At 37.6% G+C, this 14,178-nt stretch overlaps 1 protein-coding gene across 1 annotated transcript; it reads left to right on the top strand.

Annotated features, from left to right (window-relative positions):
* The first annotated feature begins 496 nt into the window (after positions 1–496).
* arl5a (ADP-ribosylation factor-like 5A) lies at positions 497–10,204 on the top strand. The gene is made up of 6 exons (XM_044019709.1): positions 497–867; positions 5,817–5,877; positions 7,042–7,189; positions 7,279–7,362; positions 8,802–8,953; positions 9,488–10,204. Exons 1-6 carry the CDS (start codon positions 822–824, stop codon positions 9,534–9,536), a joined length of 540 nt encoding a protein of 179 aa, XP_043875644.1. The 5' UTR covers positions 497–821; the 3' UTR covers positions 9,537–10,204.
* The last annotated feature ends 3,974 nt before the right edge of the window (positions 10,205–14,178 follow it).

Below are 14,178 nucleotides of genomic sequence, written 5' to 3' on the forward strand. Positions count from 1 at the left end.
TATAACATGTAATATAAAACTTTAATATAAGAGGAAAACACTCTTTTTCTTCATATTTTTTGTCAAAATAACTATAAAATTGCATATCAAACGTCAGGCTTATATGAAAACAGTCTTTTCCACATAATCTTTTTTCAAATAAATGTACCATTCCATATAAAACTTCAGTCTTAGAAGAACACAGTCTCCTTCCATATAGTTTTGGTCAAAATAAATATAAAATTGCTTATAAAGTTATGTTCATGAGAGAGGAAACCAGTCGTTTTTCATGATATTTTTCTCAAAAATAATAAAAATATCGCATATTAAGTCTTTTTTTTACTTAATATGCGATATACTTTACTTACAAATATTTGTATTGATAATTTTTATTAAAGTAAATATTAGAAAGTACTGTTACGGTAAAGCAGTCCACTGTCGCAGCACTGATGATGCTGTTGCTGCTGCTGTTGTAAACGACCGTGTGACTCTAGCAGCAGCGCGGCGTCACTGCGCATGCGCGCTATATTTTGACAGCTAACTAGCCGAGCGAGCGCGCTCCACTTCAGCGCTGACACTAATCAGTGGAACCTCACTCGTATCTTCACGTTTCGCTTTTGGTTTCTTTTTTAAAAACCGTGACACACTAAGCGCCACGGCTACACACATACGCGCCCGTATGGAGGAGACGTGGTCAACATTATTCCACGCGAGAATGCTCGTTTGTGTAGTTAGCGAGCCAGCTAGCTAGGCAAAAGTTGATAGCATCAACGCTAGCCAGCTAGCTGCGGTAGAAGAGGACCTTCGCGAGCTGGCATCGGAACCACGCGCCGTCGTCAGCCATGGGAATATTATTCACCAAACTATGGAGGCTTTTTAATCACCAAGGTAAGCAGGAGGGAGTGGAAAAATGCCGTGTCATTCTGTGTTAAAATGACGGGGATAAATGGTGTAGAAGGTGGTGGTAGGAGGAGGCGGAGGAGGCCCAGCTGTGATACAACACAGGTCCGCTTCTGTTCACATTAGCCTCGGCTACCGTGACACTTTATGAACCGAAGGTGTGTCACTGTCACTTTACTCTTTATGTGTATGAGAATCATCACTGTGTGTTTGCATTATTTACGATCATCAGTCATCAACATTTAATTTTATTGTACTCGCAATTAATATTTAATGCCATGTTTTTCAGATTAGGACCTCAATCCATTGCTGTTAATTAAACTGTTGACCAAAACACTCCGAACTGATTTATTCATTATCGGAATAATAATAATTGCTTCGTCTGTTGATTATCTTCTCAAACCTTCTTAAATCTCTTAATTTTGGTTTGGACACTTATCGATTTATTTATTTAAAAAACTGAGAACTTGTTTTTAATTACTAAAATTTATCAAAAATTAAGTGATTATCAAATTAACTGACAAATCGTAATTAGCCCTAGTTCAGATTAATGTCAGACTCTTAGTGCTGTGTTTTCAGTTTTGGAGTTCAGGTCAGATGAAACCGAGTCGGTCCTCGTGTTTGTGATCTTGAATGAGTAAACAGGTGGTTTCGAAACATCTGTAACATGAGCTCGTGCTGCTGCGTTTGGTCCAGTGTTCGCTGCGCTCGAGCGCTTTTATTACAGGAGATCTTTGCACAAACAGAATACAGTAAGAAAATCAGCCACATCAGCAAATCGCCCCAGGGGTGGGAAATAAGCATCCGTGGATGACGTCAGGGTGAGTCACTGACTTTGTACTCTCAGTATTTCTTATCCTCATTGTGTAAGAGTGGAGCAGGTGAAGCCTGCTGTGTCTGTGAAACGGTCACTTCACTGTGTGCAGTTTGACACGTGGGGCATGAGGACAGTCAGCTGACAAGCGCTTTACACTCAGTTTACACACAAAACTAAAAGAACCTGCACATTAAAAATACACAGTGGTTTATTTATCTATTGTTCTATCAACACATTCACCTCCTGCATTTCCTACAAGTTTGATTTTAGTATGTGTTTTTCCCAATTTGCTCTAGAAACCAGAGAAGCATATTGAATTTGCTTGAATTAAAAAAGTTAATTAGAACCTTTTTTCAAGCTCTGAATTTACCAGATTTTTTCTTTTTCGGTCTTTTTTGGGTCTGAATTTTCTAGATTTTTTATTTTTCAGGCTGAATTGACCAGATTTTGTCTCTTTCAGGTCTGAATTTACCAGATTTGTCTTTTTCGGTCTGAATTGACTAGATTTTTTTCTTTTTCGGGTCTGAATTTGCCAGATTTTTTGAATGTCCCAGAATTTCCTCGTGTTATGAGGTAGTAAAATTATATATTCTTTTGTATTTTTGTGAATTTAGACTGGAAATAAAATAAATTCAGAGCCAGAAAAACTAAATCATCATTTAAGAAAATGGAGGGAAAACATTTTTCTTTCAGGAAATATTGTCCTATTAATTCAGAAAAATATGAATATCGTAATTCTCAATATTGTATATCATTTTTAAGTGAGTTTTTATTTTTTGAAAATGCCACATTGAATTTTGGGGGAATATGTCTCTCAATTTGCCTGGATTTACAGTTTAAAACAATTGGAAAAAATAATGAAAATGATGGTTCGTGAAGGTTTCTATAAAAAGACTTCCTGACATGACCAGTGTCTAAAACTGAAATTATTGGTTTCCTCCCGTCTTTGTCCATCAGATTTTCACCCTCTTTTAGCTTTGTCCATTTTGCTTCTGTCCCTCCGTTCATCCATCAGTCTTGTCTCTGGTATCTTTGGGCTTTTATTGTAACTGATGGATATAAACCCAGCTGCACTCTCAAGTGCCAGGATGAAACATCACAAGTTCATTCACAGAGAAGAGGACATGTGATTAGAAATATAAAAACAACCTCCTTCTGTCTATTTTCCAGTCAACAGTTGAAAGTTGAAAGACATCCGGGTCTGATGCTGCTCACTGAAGCTGAACCTGTGCATTGTTGGGTATCATTTGAATTTAATTAACTCCTTTTCCAATTCCAAATGTGCTGGAATTAAAAAAAAAAAAAGGTTGTTCAAATATTAGACAATAAAAACCTAATTCATGTAACGCTGAGTTTTTTTAAAAAAAAGTCCCGTCATATCTTAAGTTCTTTCAGTTCTCTCAACATGCACCTGCCAACACAATAACCCTGTTGGCCGGAAGCTGCACCCTGTCCTTGATGACATAAAGTCTTTGTGTGCAATAAAATATAAAAGAATTCCCAACCTAAACCTGATTAACAACTGTCAAACAATGAAACCATTATGGATTACATTTGAGAACATCATCATTTTAAAGGTAGGGCCAATTTCCACTGTCCTCAGCACGTCTTCATCCCTGTTTTCTTATTTCTTGACGTTTCTCATGCAAACATTGTACAGCAAATATAAAAGACGAGTAGTAAAAGAAAGAAAATAATTGTTATTTGCAGCCTGACGTTGGTTTCAAACCGTTATATTTGATCCTCAAACATCTGCACAACCTTGTTTGTTCTCTTTCCTTTTTGCACTTCAGTAAAACCGTCTTGTGACCTTCACACACTGACGTCAGTTGAGGTCGGTTACAGTCTGCTGTGTTTTTCAAACTCGAGAGGTGTGAGGTTGAACATGAAACTGTGGAGTTATATAAACACCGCAGCCCACATTTTGGTCTTGTGACATTGTGTTTGTTGCTACTTTCACTTCCTCAGCTGCAGCGATGCGTTAGTCGCACACTCACGTTAACAGCTGCAGTCTAAACTGTATGTGGTAATTCACTTACCTCACGTTGCCCAAATAACAGGTTTTTAGACTGTGTGTGTGTGTGTGTGTGTGTGTGTGTGCGCGCTCACTGAAATTCTACTCGTAATCCTGCAGCGACAATGGCGTTGAAAACAAATGCTCCTTTGTTGCATTTGAATATTTAAGAGAACTTATTCTCAAACTGGAAGAACTACTCCAGTATTTCATTTTAACGTGAGTCAGTGTAAAAGGTGTTGGCCCTTTTTTGTTTCTGGATGCTGAGTTTTTCCAAAGACCAAACATGATGGTGATTCTGATAAAAATGGAATGTGGTTTGATCTTCCTCATACTCTCATATTCCTCAGTAGAAGTTTGATTCTACTGTACAAGGAAACAATTCTATTTCCTTGTCGTTTTGAAAAAGTTTCCACTAAACACGACATTGTTTCACTTTCAGGAAATGTCTTCATTTACAAAAAACGACTCTAAACGCTGTAGTGTACATGCCAGGCCTGTGAGTGGTGCTGTAGGGGTTATCACAGGATAACCTCACGATACGCGATACATGGTCCACGATACAATGTGCCATGCGCCTCGCCGCGATATGTGCTCCTTGTCGTAGTAATCTCACGGAGATTTATTACGAGAATGGTCGACCCATACAGCCACAAGTTGTTATTATTATGAAATTATGATATGAGTATTATTAACCCACATGATGGGAGATGAATCCGTGCGCCGTGTCTGTGACGTTAGCGTCCAGTCGTGTCATTTCTATCCTACCCTCTTTCACCCGTGAGGCGTGACTTCAGTTTTGGTTTCGTTGTTGAGTGTCGCGATTGCCGTGCCAGTGAAATAGCGCTGCTGTTATTCATCAGTGCTCGAGTGTAGATGATTAAACCCGTTGCATTGATGACTTTTCTTGTTTTTACGATGACCGTTTAATCTGCGGTAAGCATAAATTACCACACGTCGGTTATGCGTTGTGAAATTTACGGGAATTCTTGTATGCATCTTGAACCGCGCACTGTTATCACGAGAAAACGAGCCTCGTTGTCATGAGATAACACATTAATTTATCTCGTTATTGCGAGAACACTGACCGCTATCCCGTGGTAACAAATTCATTATTCCACGATGTAGAGATAGCGATACTGAAAAAAATGTAGTAGCAACCGTGGCCACTCTCGGCTTCCATGCTTCTGTATTGAAATGAACATTATTTTATTTTACATATGTATGTTACAGATGCAGATGAACATTTTATCCATTGTGTAAATTAAATATAAAACATTTACCGACTCGGGGGAACTTCCCGATAATTTATTTTAGGGCCAATCTCTGCCGATATCGATAATGTGCTGATAATATTGTGTAACCCTAATCATGTTTTGTTTTTCCTCAGATGTGACCTGTGTTCCAAAATAGATCCTCTGTCTGTCTAATCCTATTATTTATTATAACAAAAATAATAGTATAATGAATATAGATATCAACCAATATTGGTATTTATTTTCTTTACGGTGCAATGTGATTTATTTATGGATTTAAAAAGAGCCTGTGTTGTTGCAGACACTTGAAATATCACAGAAAACCTGTTCTTTAGTTTCTGATACTGTTTTATTTTTTTTTTTATGCCGACTGTTTTTTATTTGAGCCCTTACAGGTTTCTATTCCACCACACCCTCACTCGTATAACTCATGACTATTATAAGATTATAATTTAGGAATGCTGCGCAACATTGTGGAACGGTAACTTCATCTTATCCTTGTGCTGACTGCAGGGTTTCTCAGCTTTATCTTGTCAATAGAGCATCAAGGAAAATATTAATCTTGTTTGTCTTAACTGAAGTCTCTCTGTGTTTGAGGGGGAAACAGCTGCTGTATAAATAAAAAACAAAAAACACCCACTCACTGAAACTCATGTGTGAAAGAAGTGTTCATACAACACAACCACAGTGTTATCATGTGTTTAAACTCTTACTGGAACAGCTTTTGACACTAAAACTGGGTCTTTATAATCTTTTAAACACATTTCATGGCCCGAGTTTATTTAAGAACATAAAATAAAGTCAGACACCACATGTACCAAGTTCTTTTTTGTCTGTTTTTGTCTTTCAGAGCACAAAGTTATTGTTGTGGGCCTGGACAACGCCGGCAAGACCACAATACTTTACCAGTTGTAAGTAAATAAATGTCCTCTCACAACTTTTGTCCATGCAGTTTTTGTACGATGGAGTGTTCGGTTCATACTGAAGGGAAAAAAGTACCACTTCATTTGAGAACTAAGTTGTAATATCACAGGAATGAAATGGTAATATTTTCAAGATGATTGGCTGCAGCATAGGGCTGGGTGATAGGAAAAAAAAAAAGTATTTTTCACGATAAACTTGTTTACATCATCCGATATCGATATGTACCACAATATAAATCCTCTACTGAGGACGCACTACAGCCTCCTGCAATTTTCAAATCACAGGAGGTGTCATTTATTTGTCAAAGCCAAAAATGTTTGTCAAATTATTGTCCTGTCCTATACACGTCGTCTCATTCTTCAGACTGAAGGAACACGTCTTTGTTTCTCACAGATCTGCACAAATATCACACAACAATCATTTAAAATGTGTTATTTAATACAAAAATTAGGATAATTTTGTAAAGATGACCATTTGTCATAAATCACATTGGCAATTTCAGCCAAAATTATCGTTTTGGAGATTTATTCAAAATCGCTCAGCCCTAATCATGATATACCTTTTTATGTCATGGAATATTGACATATAACACGATATACTTTTATGATAAACCTAGGCTGTGCGGCATTGAATCTGCAAAGGGCTGCAAATAGATTATTTTCATAATTGATTAATCTGTCGTTTACCAAGTCCGTGTTTGGTCCAGAAAATGTTGAAAAACGTTGGTCAGTGTTTTTAAAACCTCGAGATGATGACATACTCTAATGATTCAGATTTAATTATGTTTTGTTTTTTTTTTTGGAAAAATATTCCGGAAAATATTCACATGTAAGAAGCTGAAAACCAGATTTAATCGATAATCAAACTAGTTGACAATCAATATAGTAATTGATTAATCGAGTAATTGTTTCAGCCTTATTTGCAATTAATTGCAGTACGGTCAGAATTCATCATCATGTGGATGGAGGCATACGCCACAAATAATGCCGTAATATTTCAACTTTATTCTCATAATATTAAGACTTTCTTCTTGTAATTTTACGCCTATATTCTCGAAAGCTTATTTTTCTCCTTGTTGTCTTCAGTGTTGTCCTCATGCTCTGTCCTCTTTGTGTTCTCTAACCTCTTACTTTTGGTTTCTTTTGCTCTAGTTCTATGAACGAGGTGGTTCATACGTCTCCAACCATTGGCAGCAACGTGGAGGAGATTGTCGTCAACAACACTCATTTCCTCATGTGGGACATCGGGGGACAGGAGTCTCTCAGGTCTTCGTGGAATACGTACTACACAAATACAGAGGTAATAACGACAGTTGGATTAGAACACAAAATACTGTTGTGCTGTGTTGAAAATGGTAGTTTTTCAAATGGTTCTTCTTTTCCTGTCAGTTTGTCATCGTGGTGGTCGACAGCACAGACAGAGAAAGGATCTCTGTGACTAAAGAAGAACTCTACAGAATGTTAGCGCACGAAGTGAGTAATATCTGTCAATGACTATTTCATCAAAAGTACAACAATTCAATCCAAGCAATCACATTTTTGAGACTTACTTAATCGACATTTAGTCCCCAGCTCTAAATATAACAGAATTTTCTTGAATGAAGGTTTTTATGGATCATGTATAAGAGGCAAAAATAGGCCTGTGGCTCCGGAGCTCATGCACACATTTTTCTTTTTTTCAAATTCACAAACTTTCAAGGAAATGCTTGAACGTTTGTAAATTTGAAAAACAAATATGCGCAAGCCCTTAAAAGTAGCTCCCCAAGGGCCACCTACTGTTCAATGCCCTGCGTCGCTTGGTGTACGTAGACTCAGCCTTCGCAGGACAAACGTGGAGACATAATTACTAGCTTTGTTGTGGACACTCTCTGTTGTTGACGTGAGATTCCATTATTAGTATGATTATACACCACCCTCATTTTTACAAACCAGAGGGACAAGCAGTTATGCTGTCATCAGCATGGGAAAATGACTGTCACTCACAGTTATTTTGTTTCCCAGATCCTTAAATTGCTCTGTGAAAACAAAACTAACAGGATCACAATGTTTACACTGAATACAGGTGTGGTCAGTGAGGTGTAACCTGGTAATGACATGAAATGATGGAAGGAAATGATATTAAGTCGGCGTTAAACTCCTCCTTACCAATGCTTAAATATTTAGTAAAGTTGGTCAAATCAGATGTATAGCTGGGAGATATGGGGGAAAATCTTAATAACTAATAAGAAATCATATCAATATTTGTGTAAGGCTGGGTGGTAATGTCTTATAAATAATATCTGTACATTTGTAGTCTATGTCCTGCACACAGGTCGTTTCTCTGGACTCATGAAAGGTTTGAGATTATAAATACACTCCGTGTTACATGATCTTAAAATATACACTTGTAATTTAATATCAAGTGTTTTTCACAGAGTTATTCAATAAATTCCAGTGCAACAGCCTTTAAAATGTGGAAACGTCATCACAGATATGAAGATATCCAAAATCTAAGACCAGATCCTGTTTCATGTCACGATATATGGATATAATCTTGATATAATCTTGATATGATCTTGATATAATCTTGATATAATCTATATTATCCCGCCCTGGAAAAAAGAATCCACATCATGCAGTGCAAAGAAAGAGCAGACACCAGATGTTATTTATCTGTGGAGCTGCCGCCGTGTTTAGGTTTGAAAATGACAAGTAAACTTTAGTATGACGTTTGAAAGAGCCACCTACAGGCCTGACACGGGTACTACAGTGTTTAAAGACTCGTTTACATGTTTACAGAGAACATTTAAAGACTTAACAGGTTCTGTTTCTGTGTGGGTGAGGCCTAAGACAGTTGAAAAGTGCTGAGTCGTTAGATTTTTCTGAATATGTGATGTGTTTTTCTGTCTTTCTTTTTTTAATCTGCCCTCCAGGATTTAAAGAAGGCGGGACTGTTGATCTTTGCCAACAAGCAGGATGTGAAAGGCTGCATGTCTGTGGCTGAGATTTCACAGAGCCTGCAGCTCACGTCCATCAAAGACCATCAGTGGCACATTCAGGCCTGCTGCGCCCTCACAGGGGAGGGGTGAGTACTGCACCCTACACTCTATATATAGATATATACACACACACACACTCCACCTACAGTTCAACTTCACCTGCATTCATAAGCTTTGAGGCCATTCAGGGAGGATGAAATGTGATGTGATTCTTTGTTTAAAGAACAAAAGAACGTGTTTTTGTTTTTCCTTTTTAATGAAACAAATAAAACGACGTTTGAGTTGCAGTTCACGTTTACTTTAGCCCAGTTTGACAGAGTCTGTCCGACACACTTGATTGATTATTTTCAAGGTTAATTGATTTTTTGGTTATAAAATGTCAATAAATTGATGATCTCAAACGTCTTGTTTTGTCCACAAACCCAAATGATTATACGGAGCAAAGTAACTCATCATTAAATCATTAAAACGGTAAACATTTGGCTGATGGACCAAACGAGACTTGAGTTTGTAACATTCAAATATCTTTTTATATATTATCATGATCTTAATTATGATGGTCTTACTACCTGTCTCTCTCTCCCCCCACGACACTCCTGTCATCTTGTTTTTACGTCTAGGTTGTGCCAGGGTCTGGAGTGGATGATGTCACGGCTGCGCGTGAGATGATGACCTTTGACCTCTGTCAGGAGCGCGCCCCTTCACTCTCTCCGTCTCTCGCTCTCTTTGCCTCCAATCGTGAGCTTGAATTGAGGATGGCGGCGGGGGGGAGGAGGAGGAGGGGGTGAGGTCAGTGGACGGACGGACGGATGTCCCCTCTGCTTCTTTTCCTGTGAAGTGGACACGTGGGGGGTCCAGCGGGCCAAACTGGGACGCTTTCCGATCTCCTGTGATAATTTATTTTACAAAAAGAACACAACCTTCTTCTGAAGGAACAACAGACGGACAAGACAAAGAGACTCAGAATTATTTAAAATTGATAACTTCTGCACGGTTTATTATTATTTTTTCTTTTCAGAAAAAAACAAAACACAAGAGGTCAGCGCGTCTGCTGTGGAACTTACAGCGCGCCGACGCTCGCTCCTTCAGCCCAGCGTGGCCTTTCAGTATTTGCCGGACTGACTGTGGCGATTTTCATCGCCCTCCTCTCTCCCGCTGTGTACAGTCCAGTATTCTCTTTTAATGTGGTGCCTGCAGCAGAATGATGATGAAGATGATGAAGATGACGGTTGATGGTGACTGAGAAGACACAGAAGACAGGGTGAAATCACAAACTCCGCCCTTTGTCTTTCGGTCTCTGTGAAATAATTGGTGAAATAAAGTGTTTTTATCTGGTTGAGGGGATTTGCTTTGAGTTTTTTGTTCTATCACTAAACTGTAAAGATTGTCCTGGGTCATGTTTTGTAACCTGAGTTGTTCTTTCCCTCTTAGACCTGTAGGGGGCAGAATTTGTCACGTGAACTTTGCAGGACAGGCAGCGTGAGGAGCTGCTGCAGGAGTAAAAGAAGGAGAGCGAGAGTCAGCAGAGATACAAGGAGAAGAAGAGCAGGTAAAGAATGAAGCAGAAGACGACAAGTTTTCTCATATTTCAGCTTCTTAAACGTGAATTTTCTACAGTTTCTACAAATTAAAACCGGAGTGTTTTTGATTTATAGGCAAACAAGACTTTTGAAAGCGTCATCATTCGAAGTTTTGGAAACACTGTTTAACACTTTGTGATGATTTATGGTCTAAACAACTAATGATTAATAGATTATGGAAATAATTGTTAGTTGCAGCCCAATAAAAATATTAGTTTGGCTGATGGTTGATATTAATATGAATTTTTTTAGGTTAAAACAACAGAAATCTTACACTTTTTCACCCCTTCACAGGATCACAGTGTTGGAATGACTATGTTGAAGCATGATGTCCAGGCTGTAACGGTTAAAGGCTCCGTCTCTCTCTGAGATTTTAGTGTAAAAGGGCAATTTTATTTACTGATAATGAAAATCCAAAAAGTCAGTGTATCACCTTCTACATTTAATGACTTTAATGTTTCAGTTTCAGGTGCAAATAATTTTGGAAAACAACACAAAGTAAATCTAAAGTAAAGGAGTTTCTATTCGACGCCGCCTCCACTTTCTCACAGATTTCATTGATTCATGATTCTCTTGACTGAAGTTGTCGGTTACAGCTCGTTGTTTTGTTGAAATCTGATGATTTAAGACGTGTAATTTACACAAAAGATGGCTAGAAGTGACGATAGAAGCCAGTCTTTATCTGCTTGTGATGGAATGAGAAGTGTCAGGAAAACTCCTGGAAATCTCAAGTAAGTGTTGTTTTTTGTGTTTATTCCATTTCTCTTTGATGCCCAGTTTAAATGATGTATGTTAATGATGCGTATGGCTGTTTTTCTGTAGTAAAAAAAATCTAATGATTTTTTAACCCTCTGGTCTTAATTTATGTTAAAACAAACAAACATTTTGTCCTGTAACTCCACTGTCGTTGAAAAGTCATTGTGTGTCTGTTTCATCCGTTTCCTTTTAGCTTCGTTACCTCATTATCGGAACGTGTGGCTTTATTGACTGACAGTTGGCATCTTTGTTGTTGTTGTGGTTTGTGTTTCCAGCAGCTGTTGTGTTGTGTTTTGATCATGGCTCATTTTTTCCAGTGACTAAGCATCATGCAGTCTGCAGCCACGGCTTTATTTTCACTCTTTATATCATTACAGTCTGTGCAAGCATGAACAAATGTCATAACATGAGCTGAAAAGTAATAATGACCTATTTATTTAATAGAAATGTGACTTTGTTCTGTAAAATTGTACAAAAGTCCAAAATTTCAGTAGGAAGTACAGGTTTGTTAAGTGTTGTTTCTTATCTTGATTTTCATCTTTATCTTGTTTAAATTTGACATTTTCACAGCAGAAACAACGGAGCTGGGAAAGCATCTCACTTAACTGCTCGCTCAGGTGGAAATTTGTCTTCGTCTCGTCAACATAAAGTTATAAAAAGAAACACGCTCACAAAAACAACTATATAATTAAAAATGAGATGGAAAGGAGAGAAAATTGTAAAACCAGGAAAATTCACACAAATGGGGTTAAATTAGATTTAAAAACGTCTCTTAGTGCAGTTGTGGGTTAAAAACCTCACTTGTCACTTTATGGAGTTACAGATACTTATTTTAAACGCATTTTTAGTTGTCACTGGAGAAGCAGCTTCTCCAGGAGCTTCGTTGTTTCTGTAAAAGGCTGAGTCAAAGCATTTTGGAAGATAAAATCGTGCAGAAGAATCGGATGAAGAGCTTTCAGTGCTACTTTCATTCCAGAGTTTTGTTTTCTGATGTTCTTACAGTGACCAGGATGGACATGGACATTAGAGATGAGCATCTTCGACGGTTCACTCAGAGTTTGGAACGATTTTGGAAAATGAAGTAGGAGGAGTTGTGGTTGAGATGGTTTGGATTATAGGATGTTTGAAGATGGAGCTGCTGGGCAGGAGGAGGCAGCAAAGAGGAAGACCACAGAGAAGGTTCATGGATGTTCTGAAGGCGGACAAGATGGAGGCAGATGATCCACTGTGATCACCCCTAAACGGAGAAGCCGAAAGATAAGATAGAACTTTATTAATCCCGAAGGAAAGAAAAAGATTCAGATACAGATCTGAAACTACAGATCAGTCCACAAATCAAAACCAAACCTGCTCCACTGGATCCAGAAGAACTACCTGGATCTGTACAGAATTTCACCTGCTTACTAACAGTGGGACTGAACTATATTTCATTTAAACTGACGCCAAATCCATAATCTGGATCTGATCTGGATGAAACTCAGTCTGATCCTGCATACACGTACCAAGTTTCGTTCAATTCCGATGTTCCAAGTGATGACAGTGATGTGATGTGATGTTCTACAGTTTTGACCCTTGTAATAGATCATTTTTTGTAGATTCTTACCAAAATGTAATGGGAACATTCTTCAGTGACAGGAAGTTAAACAGAAATGTCGTCCATTAAAAGTCTAACATGTAGTAAATATGTTTATGACGCCTGTTAAAGTTTCAGTTTCAACAGTGATGTTGCCAATGACGACCGGGGCTGCTGTTGTCCTGGAGACTACGTCATACAGTTGGATGGCGGTGAGCGTTTTCCAGAGAGTGAGAGGGAGACACTCAGCTGCTGCTGTCTGTCTCAGTAAAGACACGACTCACCACAGAGGTACAGGATCTTACATTCTTACAGAGGAATAGAATCATGTACTTTATTGAACCCATAACTGGGGAGTTCTTGTGTTGCAGCATCAGGAGGCTGTAAAATATGAAATATAAAACATGAAATTCACAGGAGGTGCATATAGGAATGAAATATAAAGATAAAATATAGATATAAAGTAAGGAACTCCAAAATTGTACAAAGAATAAAGGATTAAAACCTTTTTTCTGGTTAAATTTACTGGGTTTACATTTAATTCTGGATTTTAACTCAAAAAACTGCCGTTACATTTCCATAGTTTTAATATTATATGCACTCAAATCATGTTGAACTTGAGTGTCTGCTTTGAAAATGGGCTTTTAAAGGAACAGTATGTAAAAGTCATCAATGTTTATTGGTGAAGCTGAAAATCTCTAATCTCATGCTTCCCATTTAAGTGTGTTGAATGATAGAACTATTGCCTTCAGTTTGCAACAAAACTCAAAAGATGTTTAATTTGTTCTTTATGGGCTACTGTAAAAACATGGCGGTACAAAATAGCCGTCTCTGTAGAGCTGACCCAGCTCCTGATATAAATATAAAAGACAAATCTTACAGTATAATATAAAAAACTTGGATATAATTATTTTGTCTTCAGTTTCTGACAAATGAATATAATTTCACACTATGTAAATAAAATCTGTTTTATGGCTATGATGGTGGCACAAATATACAAGGAATTCACTTTGATGCAAAACAAACACAGTAACAAGGAAATAGAAGGTTAAAAAAACCCATAGAGAACATAGATTCATGTTAGAAAAACTTCAAATCACAACTCCATCACAGGAACATGATATCGGTCCATATTTCCTATGCACATAATTCAGTTATTGTACAAGAATGAGCAAAAAAAATGTATAATTCAAACTTAAATATAATAAAATAAGTCTGTATGTGCAGTATATGCACTGTTGTAGAGCTGAGTTTCATTCATTTATCAGTAGTTTCTGTGAAATTGCACTTTTAAAATGTCTGGCGGCCATTTTGTGCCATATTTTAGCGGGAAAAGCTAATTATTCAGACCTGACAGAGGACACAAATAGTAACTGAAAGATTAATCGATTATGACAATAGT

This window comes from Solea senegalensis, linkage group LG2 (assembly GCF_019176455.1).
Source record: "Solea senegalensis isolate Sse05_10M linkage group LG2, IFAPA_SoseM_1, whole genome shotgun sequence".
NCBI classification, from domain to species: domain Eukaryota; kingdom Metazoa; phylum Chordata; class Actinopteri; order Pleuronectiformes; family Soleidae; genus Solea; species Solea senegalensis.